This window comes from Neopsephotus bourkii, unplaced genomic scaffold (genome assembly GCF_033783945.1).
Source record: "Neopsephotus bourkii isolate Nb327-2 ecotype Australia unplaced genomic scaffold, CSIRO-AGI_Nbou_v1 NB_1139, whole genome shotgun sequence".
In the NCBI taxonomy this organism is placed as follows: Eukaryota; Metazoa; Chordata; class Aves; order Psittaciformes; family Psittacidae; genus Neopsephotus; species Neopsephotus bourkii.
The window spans coordinates 2,222,994-2,243,301 of record NW_026901625.1 but is presented as its reverse complement, the minus strand read 5'-3'; the positions used below and the strand labels follow the sequence as shown (position 1 = coordinate 2,243,301).

At 57.3% G+C, this 20,308-nt stretch overlaps 1 protein-coding gene across 1 annotated transcript; it reads left to right on the top strand.

Moving 5' to 3' along the window:
- The first annotated feature begins 9,208 nt into the window (after positions 1-9,208).
- Positions 9,209-18,511, top strand: PRELP (proline and arginine rich end leucine rich repeat protein). Its single transcript, XM_061362949.1, has 3 exons — positions 9,209-9,512; positions 15,299-16,250; positions 17,906-18,511. Exons 2-3 carry the CDS (start codon positions 15,314-15,316, stop codon positions 18,082-18,084), a joined length of 1,116 nt encoding a protein of 371 aa, XP_061218933.1. The 5' UTR covers positions 9,209-9,512; positions 15,299-15,313; the 3' UTR covers positions 18,085-18,511.
- Positions 18,512-20,308: the final 1,797 nt, after the last annotated feature.

The window sequence follows — 20,308 nt, the reverse complement described above, 5'->3', positions numbered from 1 at the left end:
GCCCCAGCTCTAGAATCCTGCATTTGGTGCCTTATTTGCCCCTTTCCCCCCCTCCCCAGAGCCTTGGGATCTGGGTCCAGGGGTGACCAAGAGGGGGGGATCTGCCTTCCTGTATTCTCCATATAAAGCCCCAAAAAACCCCTGGTTTAGCTTCACTTCCCACATCCCCATGTGGGGATGGAGGACTCGGATGCGGCTCGCAAACAGCCCCATCTTCCCTTGCTCTCCCTCCTCGAAGGGGTTAAACCCCTCCCAGGCTCGAGGTTGTTCTCTTGTCTGAGGGATTAATTGGAAGCAGGTTGCTGCTGAGCAGAGCTACTTGGTTGGAGAGTGTCTGAAGGGCTTCACCCCTCCTTGAACCTGGCAAGAGGAGATGGGGCAGAGCCTGAGATGCTGATGGGCATCCGCATCCTATTCCGAGAGCAGGAGGGGCAGGTCTGGAGGGATGCAGGAAGCTTCTGCTCCCTCTCACCCCAAATCACCTGGAAAAACAGGAAAGGAGAGAGGAGACAGATTCCAGCACAGTTGCAGGAGGCAACTGTTAAGGCTGGACCCATGGAGCAGTGCCAGGGAATGGCTGGAAAGAGCTGGGAGCAAGTGGGGAGAGACAGAGTGATAAGGAACGGAGCTCAGCTAGGTGGAAAATACAGGAGGAGCTTGATTTATTTGCTGTTTCCCTTCATCTCCTTTGCTTCCAACTCTCCTCGTGGCTTGGGAAGAGTTTATCTTGAGCCTTGTGCAACGATGGGACCGGCTCCATGGGGCAGGAAGAGGGCAAAACCATCCCCAGTAAAACAAACCCAGAGCCCGAGTGGGGCTGTGATGGAGAATCCTGGCTATTGGGCTTCTGGACTTGGTTTAAACCAAGCTGGGATTTGCAGCAGGACAGCTTCCATTGTGAGATGTGGTCTGCCAGCAGAGGCAGGAGCCCCGTCCACAGCAGCCGCTCCTCCTCGGTTGCCTTTTCCATTTCTGGGCCTGGGTTGAGCTCTGTTTAAAAGCAGGGAGTGAGAGCAGTGATGGAGCTGGATGGGAGCAGGGGTTTCAGTTTCATTGGAAGGGCCCCATATTCTGCCTTTTTTTCCACTCCAAAATAATGCAAAAACACAAATAAGCCGTTTCCCGTAAAACAGAGCTGTCGGAAAAATCTCCCTTGGAGCCGAAGGAAACATTTTTATTCCATACAATCAAAATATTTCACTCCTATTTTTACCTTCACTCACGTCCTTAATGGGAAACTGAGGCTGTTTTTAGGGATGTGATTTCACCTGCACTTGGGGGAATGCTCTGGGGTCTCTGTCCCTTCCCAAAGCTGCTGCCATGTTCCAAGGCAAAGGCTGGGGCTGAAGGAAGGGAACTGAGGGATGTTTCCCAGGGCCTATTCCTGCTTTCCCACCTCGTGCCCCTGGAATGGGAGCGGTGAGCCCCAGCATCCCAGACCTGAAGGAAGCGCTCCTGCTTCTGCTCCATGGGAGATGCTGAACCCCATAGGGGGGAATGAGGCACCCACCTCCCCTTGTGAATGGCTGAAGAGGTTTCTGCTCCGTCTCTTTGCACAACGGAGCCTCAGGCATTGGGGTGATGAGTGACCCCATGAAGCCAGGGAAGGGGTCGGGGATGAGGCTGTTCTGGATGATTCCTGGGTTAATCCCAGCCCTGCTCTTCCCCAGCATGGAAGGGAAGTGTTTATAGGGAGAGGGGTGTGAGGATACAGCCCTTGGAGGACCGCTTCTGGAACGGACTTGGAAATCTGATGCTTCCTCTGATGTTTCCCTGCTCTCAGCATCTGCCCCGCATGCAGGACCTGCGAGGAAGAGTTAACTCTTCCCTGCAAGCACTGCGCATCCTGCTGCAGGGGATGGGGCTGCAGATGGCCAAGTGTGAGAATGAAATAACCCAGCTCAGGAAAGGGGGAAGAACCCACCAGGCTTCTCTTAGGGAGGGACAAGACCCATTTTCCATAGGATCTTTATTCCTTGAAAGAGGTTGAGGCAAGAAAACAGAGCATTTGCTTTCGAAGGAGGAAGGATGCTGGGCAAAGCAGATGGGGTTTTGCTTTCACGGTGAGAGCAAGGGAGGCAGCAGGGGTTGGGGACCAGCCACTGAGTGTGTCCTCAACACACCACAAAGGGCCATGGGGATGGAGATGCTCGGGTGTGGGGAAGCAGGGATGGAGGAACGGTGCCTGGGGCAGGCAGGGTCCATGAATAAGGAGGTGCAGAGGGACAGGCGCCTGCAGGGCTCTGGCCCAGAGGCTGGGGAGAGAAGGATGAAGCCAAAGCCCTTGGCAGCTCTTAGCAGTTAGAAATGAGCTGAATTTATGGCTGTAATATCTGGAGCAGTTTCTGAGCACCTCTGGGGCTCTGACAGGCCTGTTTGCTGCGCCAAGCAGCACAAGCAGATCTGCTTCGTGTGTAACGTAACGGGGCTGCAGAGATCCCTCCCCACATCAGGCCTGTGCATCCGTCATCCCCTGTCCTTCCAGCTCTCGGTGCTCTCTGCGTTCCCCTCCCCATCCCACATGGAGGAGGATGCTGGTGTGGGGCAGCTCAGTGCACTCAATGCAGATCTCCCCACCCCAAGGCACGGGGCTCTCTCTTCAGCCTGGGACATCTCCAGTGCTTCTGGTGCCTGGGGCTGAATGGTTTTGGAGGTGGCTGTCCTCAGGCTGGGCTTTTCCTGAGGACAGGAAGCTCATGGTGGTATCTCCTGTGGCTGAAGGGACAGCGCTGTGTTTCCAATGGGATAATGCATTGTTAGCACCTCGCTGTAGGAGCTTCTCTGATGTTTCACTCCTGCACAGAAGGAGAATATTAATAGGAAAGAGCAATAACCAGGGTCTCCCCAGCTATGCCTTGGCCAGGATGGACCTGCTTTACCCTAAACAGGAGCACCCCCATTAACTTCTGCAAGGGGAAGCAGCTCCTGAGGGATGGGGCTGTGCCTTCTCCCCATTGGGGACCATAGTGGTGGCACAGGGTTGGATTCCTCAGGCAGCCCATGTCATGCGAGGAAAGCATGGGGCTGGCGCCTGCCTTCGGAGAGGAAAAGTACTGGATTAGAAGGAGGAGGAGGCGAGGATGAAGGCCAAACCCAAGGGAGGACGAGACACGACCCAGGTGTTTCCATTGCAGCTTGCCCAGACAGTGCAGAGGAGGTGATGGAGGCCACGGGCTCAGGGCGCTGCTGCAGTGCCACCATCACCATCCATATCCACCCTCTGCTTTCCCCCCCAGGGGGCACAGTGACAGAGCCGTGTCACCCAGGGTGGCGATGGGGTGCCCATGGCAGCTCAGTGACTCCTTTCCTTCTGCCTTTCCTATGGCCCAAGGCTTTGTCCTCATTGACTCTATCACCCAATGTCCCCGTTCTCCCTATGTGTGGGCAGCCCTTCATGCATGTGATGATGTATTTATATAAACCCCTACTAAAGCCTTAGCCTGAGCGGCATCTTGTGGTGCTGGGTCCCACTGGTTAATTGGGGGGTTGGCTCCAAAGCCTTTGCTTTCGTGGTTTCCATTGCGCTGCATTGGAGTCGCATTGAATCACCCCCTTGTTCTTGTGTTAACCAACACTGGCAGCTCTCCCCACTGCTGAGCTGACACCAGGAGCCCTTCCACCATCTGGAAGTGCTGTTGTGGCTGCAGGGAGCCTTCCCAGCGTGGTCCTACCCCATCCCTGGTGCCAGCGTGGTCTGAAGGGGGTTGCAGCCACCCCTTGTGCTCTATGGATAAGGAGGAGGAGAGGGGAAAGCTGTCCTCTCTTTAGCTAAAAGCTAAAGGAAGCGCGGCTGCTGAGCTGCAGAGCTCGGGGTGCCAGCACAGGGACCCTGCAGGGTGCTGTGGGAGAGCAAGAAGCAAGCAAAGCATCACTGAGAGCACATCTGGGCTGCGCTGCTCCCCTTGCATCACCCCTATGGAACACGAGGTCTCTTCCCCATGTGAGCTGCTGGCTGGAGGACATTGTCAGCCCCATCCCTGTGTGGGGCAGGATGGATGGGGGTCACCCTTGGTGTCCTTGTGCCATGGGAAGGGTAGAGCTGGGTGAAAAGCTGGTCCCCAGATTGACACCATTTAACCCCAGGGGTGAACTGCTCCCCTGGGCTGGGGTGGTAAAGGAGATCCCAGTCCCGCATCCCATGGCTGGGAGGTGATGGAGGTGCTGGCCCATGCTGGGAATGGGGCAATGGTGCTGCTGCTGCTTTGTGCTGGGGAGAGGAGGAAACCAGCTGGGAAACCTCCTTCACTCTGCTCCAAAGTGCTTCATTCCCAGTGTAATGTTCTGCTGAACCCGGCTCTGATAGGGCCTGGTTCAGTCACAGGTCAAAGTGCTGGAGCTAATACAGAGCAGCGAAAGGGCATCCTTGCTTTCCAAGCTGGAGCAGTGTGCCTGGGGCAGACCCTGGATCCTGTTCCTGGCTCCCAACTCTGCTCCCTAAGTGCGTGCCTCAGTTTCCCCTCCTGCAAAGGAGGCAGCGGGATGTGGAGGCAGCTTTGGCTCAGCAGATGGGACCTGACCTCCGCTGGGCAGCGGCATTCCTGGAGGGAGGGCACCAGGAATCGCTTCCTAGGGAACAGCCCCACGGTGCAATACAAGCCTGGGGAGCCCAGGGGACGGAGGGGCCCCTGGTTCCTGCAGCACTGTGTGGTTCATGCGGCCATGAGCTGATGTGCTCAGCAGCCTCGGCCCCGCTGCCAAGAGCTCATAAGCGGCTGCTTTGCAAGGGGGGAGGAAAAAAAAAGGGGGTTTTGGACTTCTGTGCCTCGGAGGAATGAGGCGGATGATTTCATCCCTGAGAAATGCGAGGTTTGGTGCACGCTGCATCCCCTCCCTGCGCTTAAAGCAGCCACAGGCACAGCACAGGGGATGGGAAGAGGGGTAGGAAGGGGCTGAGGGATGCAGGGAGGGTTGGGGAGTGGTGGCCACTGCTGGGGACAAGGGCCTGTGCTGCTGTTACCCCATGTGGGATGTGGGGTCCCTGTGTGCCACGATCCCCCCTTTGAGCTGGTCCCTGTTGCAGAGCTTCAAGCCCTTCCTTCCCTTTGCTTTTCACTCGGTAGGGACCAAGGCTCCTCTTGCCCACCCGTGTGATGAGTTCTGTTTGGTCTCAGCCTTCCTTGAGCAGACTCCTTCCCTATGGGGAGAGCGTTGCTTCCAGGGTGGCTTCTTCCCTTGGATGATGGAGCGGGTCCCATCAGGGTGGGCAGAGGCTGCAGACTGGGGTGTGTGTGTGTGAGCCCCCCTGTGCCGTGGCTCTGGAAGCACTATGGGCTGTCTGAACAGGGGCAGCTGGCTCATAGCCCTGCAAGCACAGAGCTCCCTTCTGCCTGGGATGATGGGGGATACGGATCCTGCTTTCCCCCCTCCCTGCATCCTCAGCTCAGACTATGACAGGGCTGGCTCTGGGACATGGTGGGATTCAGGCCCATGGCACTGCTTGGCTCTTCATGCATTGAGCAGCAAGGGGCTCATGGCTGGTGGGGGGGGGAGCTGAGGTGCTGGGGTTTGTGCCTGCACCAGGAGCCAGTGAGGGCGAGCAGCTCCCAGCCTTTTCCATTCCCCAACCCTGCCCTGGCTGCTGTGATGCTCGGGCACCCGCTGCATGAGGCTCATCTCCAGGGGACATTTGCCCATAGGTTTAATGACCAAAGCAGCGGCTCTGCTGTAAACAGGCTCCGGTTGTTGTTGTTTCCCCTCTAGGACAGGGGTCAGCTGCCTTTTCCGGCTCGGGAGCGAGTGCAGCTTGCTCCTTCCAGCCTGGCCCTGCCTCTGTCCATCTGTGCTGGGGAAGCCGCACATCCTGGTCCCCGGTTCAAGCAGTGCGAGATGCTCAGGGATGGATGGAGAGGCCAGCTGATGCCTGGGGAGAAGGGAAGATTATGGAAGGGATGCAGGCCTCCTCCTCTTACATCCCTCCCCTTGCTGTGTGCTGGGGTGACAGCAGTGACACAAATGCCCTCCCCAGCCAAGCACTGAGCTTGAACCTGCTCACCTTCATCTCTCTGGAGTGCTTTGGCTTCGGGTTGCTTCATTCAAGCACCTTCCCCATGTCCCCTCACCAGCCATGCTCATGCAGCATCTTCCCAAGGTGTTTCCAGATGTTTGCTGGCCACGGAAACAAAGGCCTGGAGCATGTTCTGCCCTTGCCCCATGTGCAGCCAGAGGGGGGGACAAAGCACATGGTGCAGCATCCCAGCAGCGGGAGAGCAGGATCTGTGCATTACAAAGCAACATACTTTTCCCCTTCGCTCACTTCCCACTCCAGAGCTTTACTTGGAGCCAAGTGTTTCTCCCAGGCTCCTGGTGACGTGCTCCCAGAGCGCTTTGGGATAAGCTGAGTTTAACTTTCCAGGCTGGTGGTCACCCAGCACCAAACAACAGGAGAAGGCACGCGGCATCCTCCCACCGCCATCCCAGTGGGAATGGGGCCACCCCAAACCACTGGTTTTTGGGGGACCCATGGCCTCCCCTCATCCCCTTCCCATGGAAGCAGTGGTTGCTGATGGAGAGCATGGCCAGCTCATGAGGCTTTGCTAATGATGTTATACACGCTCAGACGGAGCGGCCGCAGGGATGTCTTGGGTTTCCTGCTGCTTTTTGCCCTCCCCTCCTTTCTGCAATGCAATTTTTGAGCTCTCCAAAGGGACTTTCAAGATCTGGCCCTTAGGAAATAGCAAAGCTGCTGTGCCATAAATCAAGTGTGTTTGGACAGCACCGAGCACAGAGGAGGCTCCGCTTGGGCCAGCGTGGCCGATGCTGGGATAACGTAAAGAGCAAGCATCTCCCTCTGGCCAAATAAACATGTGAAGCTGCTGTTGCTGTGGTGTGGGGAGCAGCCTGCTCTGAGCGCAGCCCTTGCCTGTGTTTGGGGAGCCTCTGAGCTGATTTGCTCTGCAAAACTCCTCCTTATGAGACCCCTGGGGCTGGGACCATGCGCTCTTGGTGTGTGCTGTGGTGTTGCCCCTGGTCAGGAGGGAATGGAGCTGCTACAGGAGCCTGAGGTGTTGGAAATGGATGTGATGAGGTTCAGGATGGGAGCTTCTGCTAGGGGAAAGGGCTGACTGGTTTAAGTGTGCCTGATGTGCGTGTATGAGTGCTATGGAGTGGTGCCTGGGAGGGATGGATGATGATGGGTGAGAGTGCTCCCCATATCTACCATTTCCCAGCTGGACACAACAGAGGCATTGGTTATAATGGGGTTTATTTTGCTCATATCCTCCCTTTGCTGCCTCTTGTTTCCACATCTGGGGTGTCTGCAATGCTGCTGTGGGCTCCCTGCAGGAGCAAATGGGGCAGGGCTGGGTGCTGACCCCTCGCTGTGCTCCATGGGCTGGTGGGATGCAGCCTCTGGGCTCCTTGGGACCGCATTCCTCCCTGTTTACCCGCCTGATGCTCTCCCTTGTGTTGCCCTTGGTCGAGACGAGCTGTTCCTGCAGCCCTGGCTCCGTCTCCTGGTACTTCCATGCTCAAACATTTCCTCTCCTACCTCCGCCAGACCAAAGAGGTATTTCTGTTACAATCCTCTGCAGGACAAACAGGCAGTGGCTGGGAAAGGGGATAAACCAAAGGGATACAGCATCAGGGATGCTGCAGGGGCACTGGGACTGGGATCTCCCTATGCCAACAACGCTATGAGAGCAGGTTTGCTCTGTGGCCACGCTCCATCACCCTCTTCTATACAAGAGCAGGGCCAGATTTGCTCCAGACACAGAATAAACCGAGCTCCCGGTGCCCATTGCCACGTTTGAGGCTGCAGCCTCTTGTGCCTTCAGCGTCTCAAAGGATGCCTTTGAAGGTGGATTCAAAACTTGGACATGGAAAGAAATTCCTGCAGGAAGCAAATTCAACAAACCAAGTCCTTTGGCTGGGAGCAAACTGTGTCACCACCAGGTTTGCTGATGGTTCCAGTGCTTCCCAGCCCCAGGAGCTGTGTTAGCAGCGTCTCAGGTTGGGTAGCACAGTGGATAAGGTCTAAGGAATGAAACCTTCCCATGCCTGGCATCGCAGGGTGGCTTTTGTGCAAGCAATTGCCCCATTCTGTGCCTCGGTTTCCCCTCTGTCAATGCCCAAAGTGAGTGTCTGTTGGGTAGCAGGAAAGAAACCCCAAGCCATGAAGCATCCCCATGGATCTGGGGATTCTGACTAGCTTTGAAAGCAGCTGGCATCAATCTCCACCCAGCATCTCCTCTCCCTATTGATTCTGATCCTCCTCCAGCTGGCAAACACATGTCTCCATCCCGACCCTTTGTTTAAACGATGTGAAATACCGATGTGGTTTCTCTCTGTTCCTTTTCCTGGCTTGCACCCAAGGTACCTGCTGGGCTTTAGGCATCTCTGCAGGGTGAGGGCTCTGCCCTTGGACCAGCACTCAATACCCCAGTCTGGGGGTAAGAGGAATGGCACTGCTGTTGGGAACAGATATACTGATGGGCTGGGGGGAGCTCAGTGAGTGGGAGCTTTGGGAGAGGCTGATTTGGGCTGTTTGAACCCTGCTGCTCTCAGCCAAGTGTGGAAGTGCAGGATTGGACCCTCCTTGGGCAGGCTTCGAACTGGGCTTCCAATGAGCCAAAGCAGCTCAGGTTTGCTGGCCCTAATGCAGATCAGCTTGGCTGGAGACAGGATGGCTCCATGGGGAGGGAGATGAACCCCTGAATCCCACATGTAAGGACGGGGATGCTGCTAGGAGGGACATTCTGTGCCCCTGGGATGTGTCTGCAGGCAACAGGTCCCAGGCTGCCCCTGAGCTCCTCGGAGCTGAAATGTCCCCTTGAGCATCCACAGAGCAGTCACTTGGGGGTCCCTCAGCCTCATCCCCTCTGTGCAGGGTGGTTTTCCAGCCCAGGACCTGCCTGAGGCCCCATGCAAACCCCGTGGTCCAGCACCACCACAGCTCCTCTCGCTGCTCCTTATGAAGCTCATTGGGATTTGCCTTAAATCTCATCCACGCAGCAGGAGCAGAAACCCAGCATGGGGTGGGCTCCTTTCAGCACGGGTTGGGAGGCAGCGGGATGTCCCTGTGCCGGTGGGGACCTGGGGACCACATAAGAAGCCCCCATCCCATCCCATCCCATCCCATCCCATCCCATCCCATCCCATCCCATCCCATCCCATCCCTGTTGCTGGCAAGCTCCCTCCCGAACCCCGCGCTCCTGGCAAACGGGGGCCGTGGGAAGGGCTCATTACCCTCATTTAAGCCGCTCTGTTTTGAAACACGGCCTGGAGCAGCCTCCGCAGCAGAAGGGGCTGTTGAGCCGCAGCCCGGCCGCGGGTGTGCGCGGCGCCTGGTGCCAGAGAAAGACGCGTTTGTTGTCGTCGGGCCCCGGCCCCGGCCCTCCTCCGGCTCCCGCCTCCCACCCACCCATCCCGGCAACAAAACCCGCGGCCGACCCGGGACCGCTCGTGGCGGAGCCGCGGAGGCGAGAGGAGGAGGAGGAGGAGGAGGAGGGAGACGGACAGAGAGGAGCTTGTCTTGGGGATTAATAGGAGGCAGGAGGAGGGAGAGGTGCACACAGGTAAGATGTGGGCAGGTGATCCCCCCCCCCCAAACCCCCACACCCTCCATCCCAGGGCACTGCACTGCTCCATGATGCTCCTGACCCTCTCCAGCCTCCTTTACCTGAGAAGCAGCATCTGCTCCTTCCTCTTTCCCCCTCTCTTCTTGTTGTTTTTCCTGCTCTTTGTTGGAGCAGGAGTCTTTGTTCCTTCTCTTTGCTCCTGTTTCAAGAGTTCCTCTCGGCATGGGGCAGGATGGGTGCTGGAGGGAGGAACTCGGGGATGCACAAAGTCCTGTGGGAGAGAGCATTGGAACTACTGCCAGGGGCTTTCTGTGCGAGGACCCCCCCGGTGTCCCCCACCCCACATTGAGCTGGGCTCTGGGGTGCAGAGCTGGGGACCTGGGGGCTGCACAGCCCCAGCCATACCCACGACAGACCTGGCACCCAGGATATGGGCGGTGAGGCTGGAATGGGAGCAGACACCTCCAGAGCCAGGAACCCCCAATGTGGGGTCACTGAGCTGAGCACATCCAACAGCCAGGCTGGGGGGCTATGGGGGTCCTGGTCCCAAGGGATGGGGCTCCATGCAGCCCCTCTCTCCATGTGGGGAGTAGGGAGATTCCCTGCCCTGCGGATGGGACCAGCAGCACATTGCTTTGAGAGCAAGGTGGGGGAGAGCAGCCGAGCAGCACCTCCGAGCTTCACTTCTCAAGGAGCTGGTGTTCTGCCCTGCATGTAGGTGGTGAAGCCCTGCTCTCCTGCCCTGCAGGCAGAGCTGTGCCCGCATCCCATAGGCTGTTCCCTGGGCTTGGAACACCACTGTTTCTGCCTCGGTCGTAGAGATTGGAGCCAGCTCCTTCCCTCCATGAGGGTCTCCTTTTGGAGCTCTTTGTCTGTGCTCTGGTGCAGGCAGGAGCTGATGGGAGGAAGCACCAGGGCACTGATGTTGGCTGAAATCGTGGGGAAAGCCTTTTTGTTGCATGGAAAAGCCTCATCCCTGTTTGAGAGCTTTAAGGAAAAGCATCTCCAGGGCAGAAAGTGGAACTCCATCCATCCCCTTGGCAGCTGAAGGCAAAGCAAGTCGCACATGAGGGCTTGGAAGCGTTCCTGGGATCGCGGGCCCTGCCTTATGTGGTGCGCGGCTGGCGGCATCCCGCAAGCTGCTTCCTGGGATGCACCCGGAGCTGCCCTGGGGATGCGGGAGCGAGGGGCCGGGTGCTTTCCCTTGGGAAGTGTCTGTGGGAGGTTTCCTCTGCCCTCGGAAGAGGCTGGAGGGGAGGGATGAGGCAGCGGCAGCAGCTGATAAGGCATCAGAGCGGTTTCCCACCCTCAGAGGAAGCGATGCCTGGGGGGACCAAGGAGGAATCCGCTGTGGGATGTGATCACTTCATCCTCTTCTCCCATGGTTTCCTCCTGCTTGTGTCCACCCAGCTCCGATGCGTGTGGCAGAGAGCTCCGTGGGCAGGCTGCGGTGGGAGCAGCCCTGGGAAGTGTTGGGACATGCAGCAAAGGAGGAGCAGGGAGGAACTGCTGACACGGAGAAGGCAGCAGAAAGATGCTCTCTGCCAGGGCTGCCTTCCCACGGACCCTGCTGCGGGAGGAGGGTGCTGCAGGGAGCAGTGGGTGCAATGAGCCCGGTGGTTGCAATGCGGTGGGATGCAGGAGCCGAGCCCAAAAGTGTTGCTTGAGAGCCCGAGCGGCTGTGCTGAGACACCCATCCCCTGCATGGACACGGTGCTGTCCCTGCAGGAAGGGCCGCAGCAGGGGCTTGGTTCCCTGCCGGCTCCAGTCCTTGCTGGGAAAGGGTTGGGAAAGGGCGAGAGGAGCGGGTTGTTGCATCAGGGCTCTGCTCCCTGGGGATGCCTGGGTGACAGCACGTCTGCCCTCCCCTCCGAGGACAGCCTCACACTGGAGTTACCCTTTTCCACCATTCCCAGCTCTCCAGCGCCACGGGATCCCTGTTTCGGTTACAGGCTCTCGCACTGATGGGAGCCGGCTGTTGGGGTGGTTGGAAGCCAGGGAGGGAGCTTTGCGGGTTCCTCTTGGTTATCTCTAGCTTGTCCTCCTTGTCCTGCCCCATCGTGCAGGTTCCCAGGCAGGGCAAGGGCATTTTTCCAGCTTGGGGGGGCTTCAGGGATGATGGGAATTGGATGGGAAACCTTTCAAAGGAGCTAGCAGGGGTATGGGCAGCATGATGGAGAGAGTCCCTTGTCCAGCCATCAAGGCTTTCCCTTCTCCCATAGCTGCCTTTATCCCTCCCTCAGCAGCAGTGGGGCTGGGTACATGGGTGCTCCCTGCACATCCAACTGCTGCAAGAGGATGCGGGAAGGCAGGAGGCACCCAAGGGAGAGCATTGGGAATTCTGCCTGTGACAAATCCCCCCTGTAACCTTTACACAGCTCGCTCTTGCCCTGGGGTGGGGGGTGAGTTTTGCCTGCCCTTGGCCGGGTTGTGGGGCTGACAGCGTGTGCTGTGGGTCAGGGAGATGCAATGACAATGAACTATTCAGGAAGCAAATACCAGCGGCATTTGGGGCTGGAATTTCCAGCTGTTCTGCTGGGGTTTTGTCAGTTGTAATGGGATGAATGAGGGAGCAGCTGCCTCTTCCTGGGTAAAAACCTGGAGTGGCATCTGTTGGGTGCCTTGGTCCTGCAGCCGAGCCAGCCCGCAGCTCAGGAGGTGTCAGAACCATTTTTATCCATGAATCCAGCCTTTTCTCCACACCCGGCAGCTGGTTTCCTGACCGCGTTCATTGCTTCATGGTTTAACTCTATTCCAGTTTCACGGATTCCTTGTGGGCACTTGGGATCTGAGCTGCCCTGTCCATCAGGGAGTGGTGGGAAAGGTCGAGGGGAGACCTTTGCAGAGCCGGCATTCCTGCAGGATCAGGGTGTGGGGTTTGGGAATCTGGCTTCTTGCGTTCATGCCAGTAAATTCAACTGCATGGAACTGGATGGAGAACAGGCTGCTGACTGCGTCGGGTCCAGCTTTGAACCTTCCAGTGTGCTGGAGACAACTGTAAAGCTTGTTTGGGCCTCAGGCTTGTTGTTATCCCTGTTTTGTGCTTGTGGGGACCGCTGGCTGTGAGCTGCTTTCCTGCAGTTTGCTTGGAAGTGGGTCCCGCTTTCCCGAGCAGGCTGGAGCATGGGAGGCAGGGCTCCCATAGGCAAGGAGAGGGGAGAAAGTCGTGGCCATGGGCACAGGGATGTGTCTGTCCCCATGGGGATGGAGGTTTCACAGTGAACAGAAGGCGCTGCATCTGCCTCCTGACACTGTCCTTGTGTGCTGGCAAATGCCACACGATGCTGCCTCTCTCCTGGCTCACTGAGCCTCTGCTGTATGCTGAGCATCTGCAGCATGTGGAGGGGATGGTGCAGGCTGCTGTGGGACCAGTTCACTCCTGGAAGGGCTTGAGGTAACCAGCGGGGTGACAGCTCTGCCCTCCAGGTGTTACTGCATGGGGTGGCCCGAGCTGAGCACTGCCCTGCAAGTGGAGGGAGCCAAGCGCCTGGATTGCAGCATGTCCTGGCTGGAATATCCCATCCCATCTGCCTCCTCCCGTCTGCAACGGGCCAAACGCAGACCTCAGCCCGCTGCGGGTGTTCAAACCCAGGGCCGAGCTTTGGAGCAGAGGCAAGAATCCCATAGAAAGGTCTGGGATAAGGGGGGAAGGAGCGGGATGCTGCGGGGCCAGCGGGGGGACCGCACGTACGGGAGCTCCCGGTCCGGACCCGCCCGTTCCCTGCAGCCCCGGGGCGCTCGCAGCACAGGAGCCGCACGTACATCCCTATGGGGAGGTCTGGCAGCGATCGGGCCCCGCTGCTCTCCCCTTGTTCCTCCCTTCCCCCTGCGAGATGCCAGAGCTCTGATTGAAAACAGCAGGCGTGAGGCTCGTAGGGTTAAACAGAGCCAGATGGGAGCGGGCGAGACAAAAAGGAAAGTAACGGCCCGGGGCTGGAAGTGGGGGGGCGAGAACAGGATCTTTGCTTGGAGCAAGTTAATTACTTGGAGCCCCAGGAATGCAATGGGATGGCTTCAAAGGGAGCCGGGCCGGCCCAGCCCTGGGAAGTGGCCCATTAAGGGTCCTAAGGGCATTGCTGGGTGGGATGGGGACCCTGTCTCACCATGGGAAGCTGTGAGCAAAAGGGGTTATTGCTGTGGCTGCCCCAGCAGCGTTGGGCTGTGCTGTTTGCTGCTCAGATGAGGGCTGAGGGCATTTCCCTGCTGCTGCCCAAAGGGAAATGCTATGGGCCTGGCTCAGCCCTCTGTTTTCTGCTCACAGTGGGGTGTACTGGGATGAGTGGGCCCATGGCGTGGTGCCCCTGGCCCTGAGCTCTGTGCTGGCACAGTGAGAGCACTGATAAAGCAGATAAAACCTGATATCCCTCCATCACCAGCACCATTTCTGCCCCACGCTCCGGTCCCAGCAGCACCGGCTCCCACAGCAGATGCTGTTCCCCCAGGGAACATCTCCTGGGACAACTGTTCCCCATCTTCCTCTGCGTCTCCTCATCTTCCTCCCTGTCTCATCTCACTTGATTCTCTTTCCCACCCTGCCTCTGCTGAGCTCCTCCATCTGCCTCGCTGTGCATCCAGCTTGGCTCTGTTCCTGCTGGGGTGACAGAAGCCTGGCGAGCACCCCGAGGTGTCTGCCCAGGAAGCCACAGCCCTGCAAGTGTGGGAGCATCCAAAGCACCTTCTGTGCTTGGGGCTTTATGGGGAGCTTGTCTGCAATAAGCTGGATCCCTCCATCCTGCCAGGCATCAGCTGCTAGCAAGCCTTGCAAGGGCCATCGCTGCTGTGCCAGGCTGCAGCAGGGAGGATGGAAATGGGATCAAGCCTTAATAGGCTTGATAACGACCCAAGAAGAGGGAGGGATGGAAACTCTCAGCCTTGGGGAAAGCAGGGACCTTACCTCATCCCTTCACATCTCCCCCTTCCACTGGGGCTCTCTGCAGATAAGCAGCCCAGCACCCTGCAGCGGTGATGAGTGGGTTATCTGGGCAGCACAGGGAGCTTTATAACCAAACACCTTCCATATTGGCCATGTGTAATCTTGCAAATGCCCTTTTTTATCGCTCAGCCTTGGAAATGGGCTGTCCTGCGTTAAAGCCTCATCCCTGCAGCACAGGAGCATCCATCTCTCTGTCCCACTAACTGCTGCTGGCCTCCTGATGCTGTTGCTCAGCCAATTTGCTACTGAATCGTTGATTTCTCTTTGGCTCAAGTGCAAATTAAACCTAATCCATCAAGGTCTCTGAAGGGGAGCTCCATCCTTTGGGGAGAGTCAGGGTGGTGGTGGTGATCCTGAGGGGGTGAAAAGAAACCCCAAACCAAATGAAACAACCCCACACACACACTCCCATGGCAAAAGCCTGAGCCAGAGAGGGGGGATCTCAGTGACTCAGGCTTTAGAGTCTTCAAATCCAGCTTTGATTTGGATTTGAAGAGAGATTCCAAGGGGAAGGAGAGAAAGGGTTAAAACTGAATCAGGGGAAGTTTAGATTGGATATAAGGAGGAAATTCTTTCCTGTGAGGGTGGTGAGGCACTGGAATGGGTTGCCCAGGGAGGCTGTGAATGCTCCATCCCTGGCAGTGTTCAAGGCCAGGTTGGACGAGGCCTTGGGTGAGATGGTTTAGTGCGAGGTGTCCCTGCCCATGGCAGGGGGTTGGAACTGGATGATCTTAAGGTCCTTTCCAACCCTAACTATGATTCTATGACTCTAAACAGAGCAGGGATGGGTGATGATGCGGTACCCGGATGCGGCGCTTCCTAACCCATCTCTTTGCGCTGCCTCCCTCAGGGAAACATCTGGACCATGAAGGTGGCCTTCAGATTGCTTCTCCCACTCGTTCTTGTGCTGGTCTCGGAGGTGAGCGGGCAGCGGAGGAAACCCCCCCGGAAACCCACCCGCCCGCCCCCCGAGTTTGTGGAGCCCGTGGAGCCCACCGAGCTGCCCCCACCGCTGCCCCCGGGGCCCCCTTCCATCTTCCCTGACTGCCCCCGGGAATGCTACTGCCCCCCGGACTTCCCCTCTGCCCTGTACTGCGACAGCCGCAACCTGCGCAAGGTCCCCATCATCCCGCCCCGCATCCATTACCTCTACCTCCAGAACAACTTCATCGACGACCTCCCGGAGGAGTCCTTCAGGAATGCCACGGGGCTGAAATGGGTCAACCTGGACAACAATCGCATCCGGAAGGTGGACAGGCGGGTGCTGGAGAAGCTGGAAAACCTCATCTTCCTCTACATGGAGAAGAACCAGCTCAAGGAGGTGCCTGCTTTCCTGCCGCCCAACCTGGAGCAGCTGCGTCTGAGCAGGAACCAGATCTCCAAGATCCCTGCTGGGGTCTTCAACAAGCTGGAGAACCTGGTGCTCTTGGATCTGCACCACAACAAACTAAGCGATGGGGTCTTCAACAAGAACACCTTCAAAGGACTCAAGAACCTCATGCAACTCAACCTTGCCCACAACATCCTGAGGAAAATGCCTCCCGGGGTTCCCAATGCCATCCACCAGCTCTTCCTGGACAGGAACAACATCGAGGACATCCCCAGTGACTACTTCAAGGAGTTCCCCAACCTGGCATTCATCCGGCTCAACTACAACCAGATCTCTGACAAGGGGCTCCCCAAGAACTCCTTCAACCTCACCAACCTGCTGGTGTTGCACTTGGCCCACAACAAGCTCACCAACGTCCCTTTCATCAGCCCCAAGCTGGAGCACCTCTACCTGAACAACAACTCCATCGACAGTGAGTTGTGATGCCTTGTGGGGAGCAGATGGGATCGAGGATGGGGGCTTGGTGGTGTTTTCCACCTGGTGGGATGTGAACTCTTTAAAGGGGGACATAGTGATGGGATGAGCTTTGTAGGTGAATGAGGCCCAAATGGGGATGGATTTGCACAGGGCTGAGGTTTGGGGTGGTAGCTGAGGCGCGGAGCTCAATTCCCCCCTGGTTCTTGAAGGGCTTTTCTTGCTCGTTGTCATGGGCAGTTCTTCGGGGCCACTTCACCGTTTGAACAGTTGCTTCCCCAGCAGGGCTCAGAAACAGGGATATTGAGAAAGGAGCCTCTGTGCACATATTTTAAGAGCAGATGCCAAAACACGCAGTCGAGATGGTTAGAAATAACCCAGCTCCGCTCTCGAGCTCAGCCTCACGGGGGAAGGAACAGGGAGAACAAGGCAGGGATGGAGGTTGCCTTGGCAAAGCAGCCGGCGCCGTTTCACACCGTTCCAGGCGAAGCACCACGGTTCCATGCGAGAGGTGCTGGCCTGTGAAACACATAAACAGAGCTCGTACGATGGAGGAGAAGGCAGAGCCCCATTGCTGGCCACCCCAGCTGCCCCTGCTCTGCGAGGTCCAGCATCCCGCTGTGTTATCCATGGGGAAGCAGGAATGCGCCGCTCCTGCCAGAAACCCTCTGTGTGCACCAGGAAAAGCCCGCTGGGCTCTGCCCTTTCTGGCTGTGAGGGCTCTATGGGGGCTGCAGGACCAGCTCAGGGCATTGCTGGCAGGATGCTGGTCCCCACCAGTGCCACTGTGTTTATTGTGTAGGGATGGTGTGTGGATGCGAAGCATCCTGCTGCCAAAGAGGGGTTGCGCAGCCACAGCACAGCTCCAGCTGAACATCAGCCAGGAAGGGATAAGCAAGGAAACTGCTCTGAGCAGGCACCCACTGATAGTGCTGTGGGATGTGATGCCAGAGAGGGGGAAAAATCCCTCCCAAAGCCACATCCCTTCTCTCAGGAGATCGCTGTTCCCAGGGAATAATGAACCAGTGATGGATGTGTGGTCCAAACGCTGTTAATCTGCATTGTGTTTAACCAACACCAAACTGGAGCCAAGGGGGACCTTGGGGTGAAGGTGATGATTGCTGCTGGTCCTGCTGGGGCTGCCCATGGAGAGGAGCCTGCGTGGCTGTGCACATCCTGTCCCAGCTTTGCCTTTGCCTGTTTTATCCAGCTTTTGTGAGGTTTCAGTGCCTGGAGCTGGGTTTATTTTCCACCCTGCAGACCCTGGGGTGAGGAGAAACACGAGGAAATCCAGCAGCAAGCAATGAGCTGGTTGCTGATGTTATCTCATGGTTCCTTGATGTTTTGTTGAGGACCTGGGGCTGCTCGGCAGGTTTCATGTTTGAAATGACGCCTTTTTCCTCTCAAATGACACCGTATCCGTCACCGTGCTGTGCCTGAATGTGACCTACTTCGTTTCTGATCAAAAGCAGGATTTTCCTCTTGCTGGAGCTGGGCTGTTTTCTGGAACAGGCTGGGACACCCCACACCCCTTGGTAGCAAAGCAACCCCGTTTTGGGGTTCAACAGGCAGGCAGGGAGGGGGGTCTCAAGCATCCCTCTCTGCCTTCCCTTTCCTCTAACCCGCACCCCGCTTTTCCTCTCCTCCCTGCAGAAATCAACGGGACGCAGATCTGCCCCACCTCGCTGATGTCCATCCAGGACTTCTCCCCCTCCGACCTGGACAGCGTGCCCCGGCTCCGGTACCTGCGGCTGGACGGGAACCTCCTGAAGCCGCCCATCCCCTTGGACCTGATGATGTGCTTCCGCCTCCTGCAGTCCGTGGTGTTCTAGCCCTGCCCGGCAGCACGGCTCTCCCAGGACTTGGCTTTGCACAGAGACTGAACCCACGTCCATGTCTGAGACGTGGGACCCTCTTTCCCTCCCTCTCCTGCTCACATCCCTCCTCCATCCCTCCTCCCTTCCTCTCTTTCCCCACTGCAGTGCACGCGTGGCTTGTGCATCCTTGGGGACCACAGTGTGAGGGATGGCACCGTGTCAAGCAGCCACCCCAGGTCACAGCATCAGTCTGGGGTGGCTGCCACGCTCACCCCAGCTCCCTGCTTGTGGTCTCTGCCTTCTCTGCCCTCACCCAGGCCAGCCCTGGGGCTGCCTCTGTCTCTCCCCTTCCACCCAGCAGAGTTTTAGGAGATTGCATTAGGTCCAAGCCAAAAGCATCTTTGGATAGAGCTCATGGGGAAGCCCAGGGGCCACCTCGCTGCAGGACCCTGCACCATCCCTCCGGGATGCACACAGAGAGCCTGTGGTGTTCCTTGGGAGTGATGGAGGTGAAGCAGGGATGCCCTGTGCTGGTGTGCCAAGGGTGCAGGGGTACAGGGTGAGGCCAGTGCGTGGCTGGGGGAGCAGGATATGTGCAGGCAGAGGGTGGCTGGTCTGGCAATGACGCCTCATGGCCATGTCCCAGGGCCCCAAGCAAGGGACACGATGGGGAGGGTTTGCTTTTGGCACTGGGGGTTATTCCCTCCCAGTGGTGTGGCTTTGGCAGGAGGGAGCAGGGAGGGTGCCTGGCCCCTGCGCTGGAGCTGGGCTCTGCTGCGCCCTGGGTGGGTTGCACCTTCCCTGCAGCAGCACATCACAACCCCTCCTTTGCAGAGCAGCCCCTTCCCCAGCTTCCATCCCAGCAGCATCATCCCATGGTGCTGCATCCCCATCCCAGCATCCTGCATCCTCCCTGCAGAGGTGCAGGACTCGGTGCATCGGCTTCCAGCTAAACCCTGCACAGGACCCAGTGCCTGCGGGATCCCCCTGGGCATGGGACCCCCAGGCAGGGCAGAGCCAGCAGCTCTGCACTGATGCCAGCAGGACGCTCATGTTTAGGTACCCAAGGGCTGATGCTGGTGTAAGCCTGGGGCTGGGTTGACCTGCAAGGGCTCCACTTCTCCCCCTGTTCCTTCCTTGACTCCCAGCTCCTGGAAGCTTTACTCTCAGTTGCTTTCTTGAACCACACACGTGGATGGTTTTGCCTCTCTTTATTTTGGTTAGAAAAAACAGAAAACAAAGGAAAGAAAAAGAAAAAGAAAAAGGAAGGAAGACTCTTTGGGAAAAGCTGTGTTTTATCCTCCCTGTTTCACATGTATCGCTTCCCTCTTCGATAGCTGTACTGCATATATAGGGTGTCCGGGTTTAGGGGGTGGTTGGTCTCTCTTTTTTCTTCCTGATTCTCAGGATTTAGATTTAAGGCCAAGCATTAGAGGGGAAAGAAAAAAGAATCCAATTGAAACAAGTATTAAAGCAACAAACCAAAGACACCAACTTGGTACCTCCATTGCGTTCAGCCACCCTTCTCCAAGGCAGGCACGGACGGGCACCGTGTCCTGCTCCTTGGGGCTGGGATGGGGATGCTCCCTGCAGCCTGGGGATGCACTGGCTCTGAGCCCTGAACCATGGAAGGTTTATTCACCCCCTGTGCTAATTCAGCCTTATTTTTGCATGAGCAAATCCTTTTCCGAATCTTCCTCCCATGGGCTTTGTTGGGTTCGACAGGTTTCAACCTTAAACCCGGAGACCCTATGTATATATTTATATATAGTGTGTATATATACTGGTAGACTGTACAGATATAGCTAGAGACATATGTAGTTCTCGACTGATTTCAACTTAATGGTATTTTCACTCCTACTCTCTGCAGCAGTGGAAATAAAATGATTCACAAGGGACCCAGCGCCGCATTCGGGCCTGCCTCCCTCTGATCCATCCTCATCCTCCTCCCTGCGGGACCTGCTGCTTCCCTCAGGACCACATTCCCTCTGTTATCACAACCTTCCCAACAGTGGGAGCTTGGGAGGCACTGGGAGTCCCTGCAGTGGGAGGGCTCGGGGGGGTGCCCTTGCTTGAGGTGATGCTGCGTTGGACTCACAAGCAGCAGTGAGGCCGCTTGTTGGCACCTTGTGGAGCTTGTGCCTGTCTTAATGAGCACCTCTGCTAATGGCAATGAGCCTGACTGACCCCAGCTGCAGCTCCGTGGGCTGTGCCTGCAGCTCAATGGGCATTGCTGTCC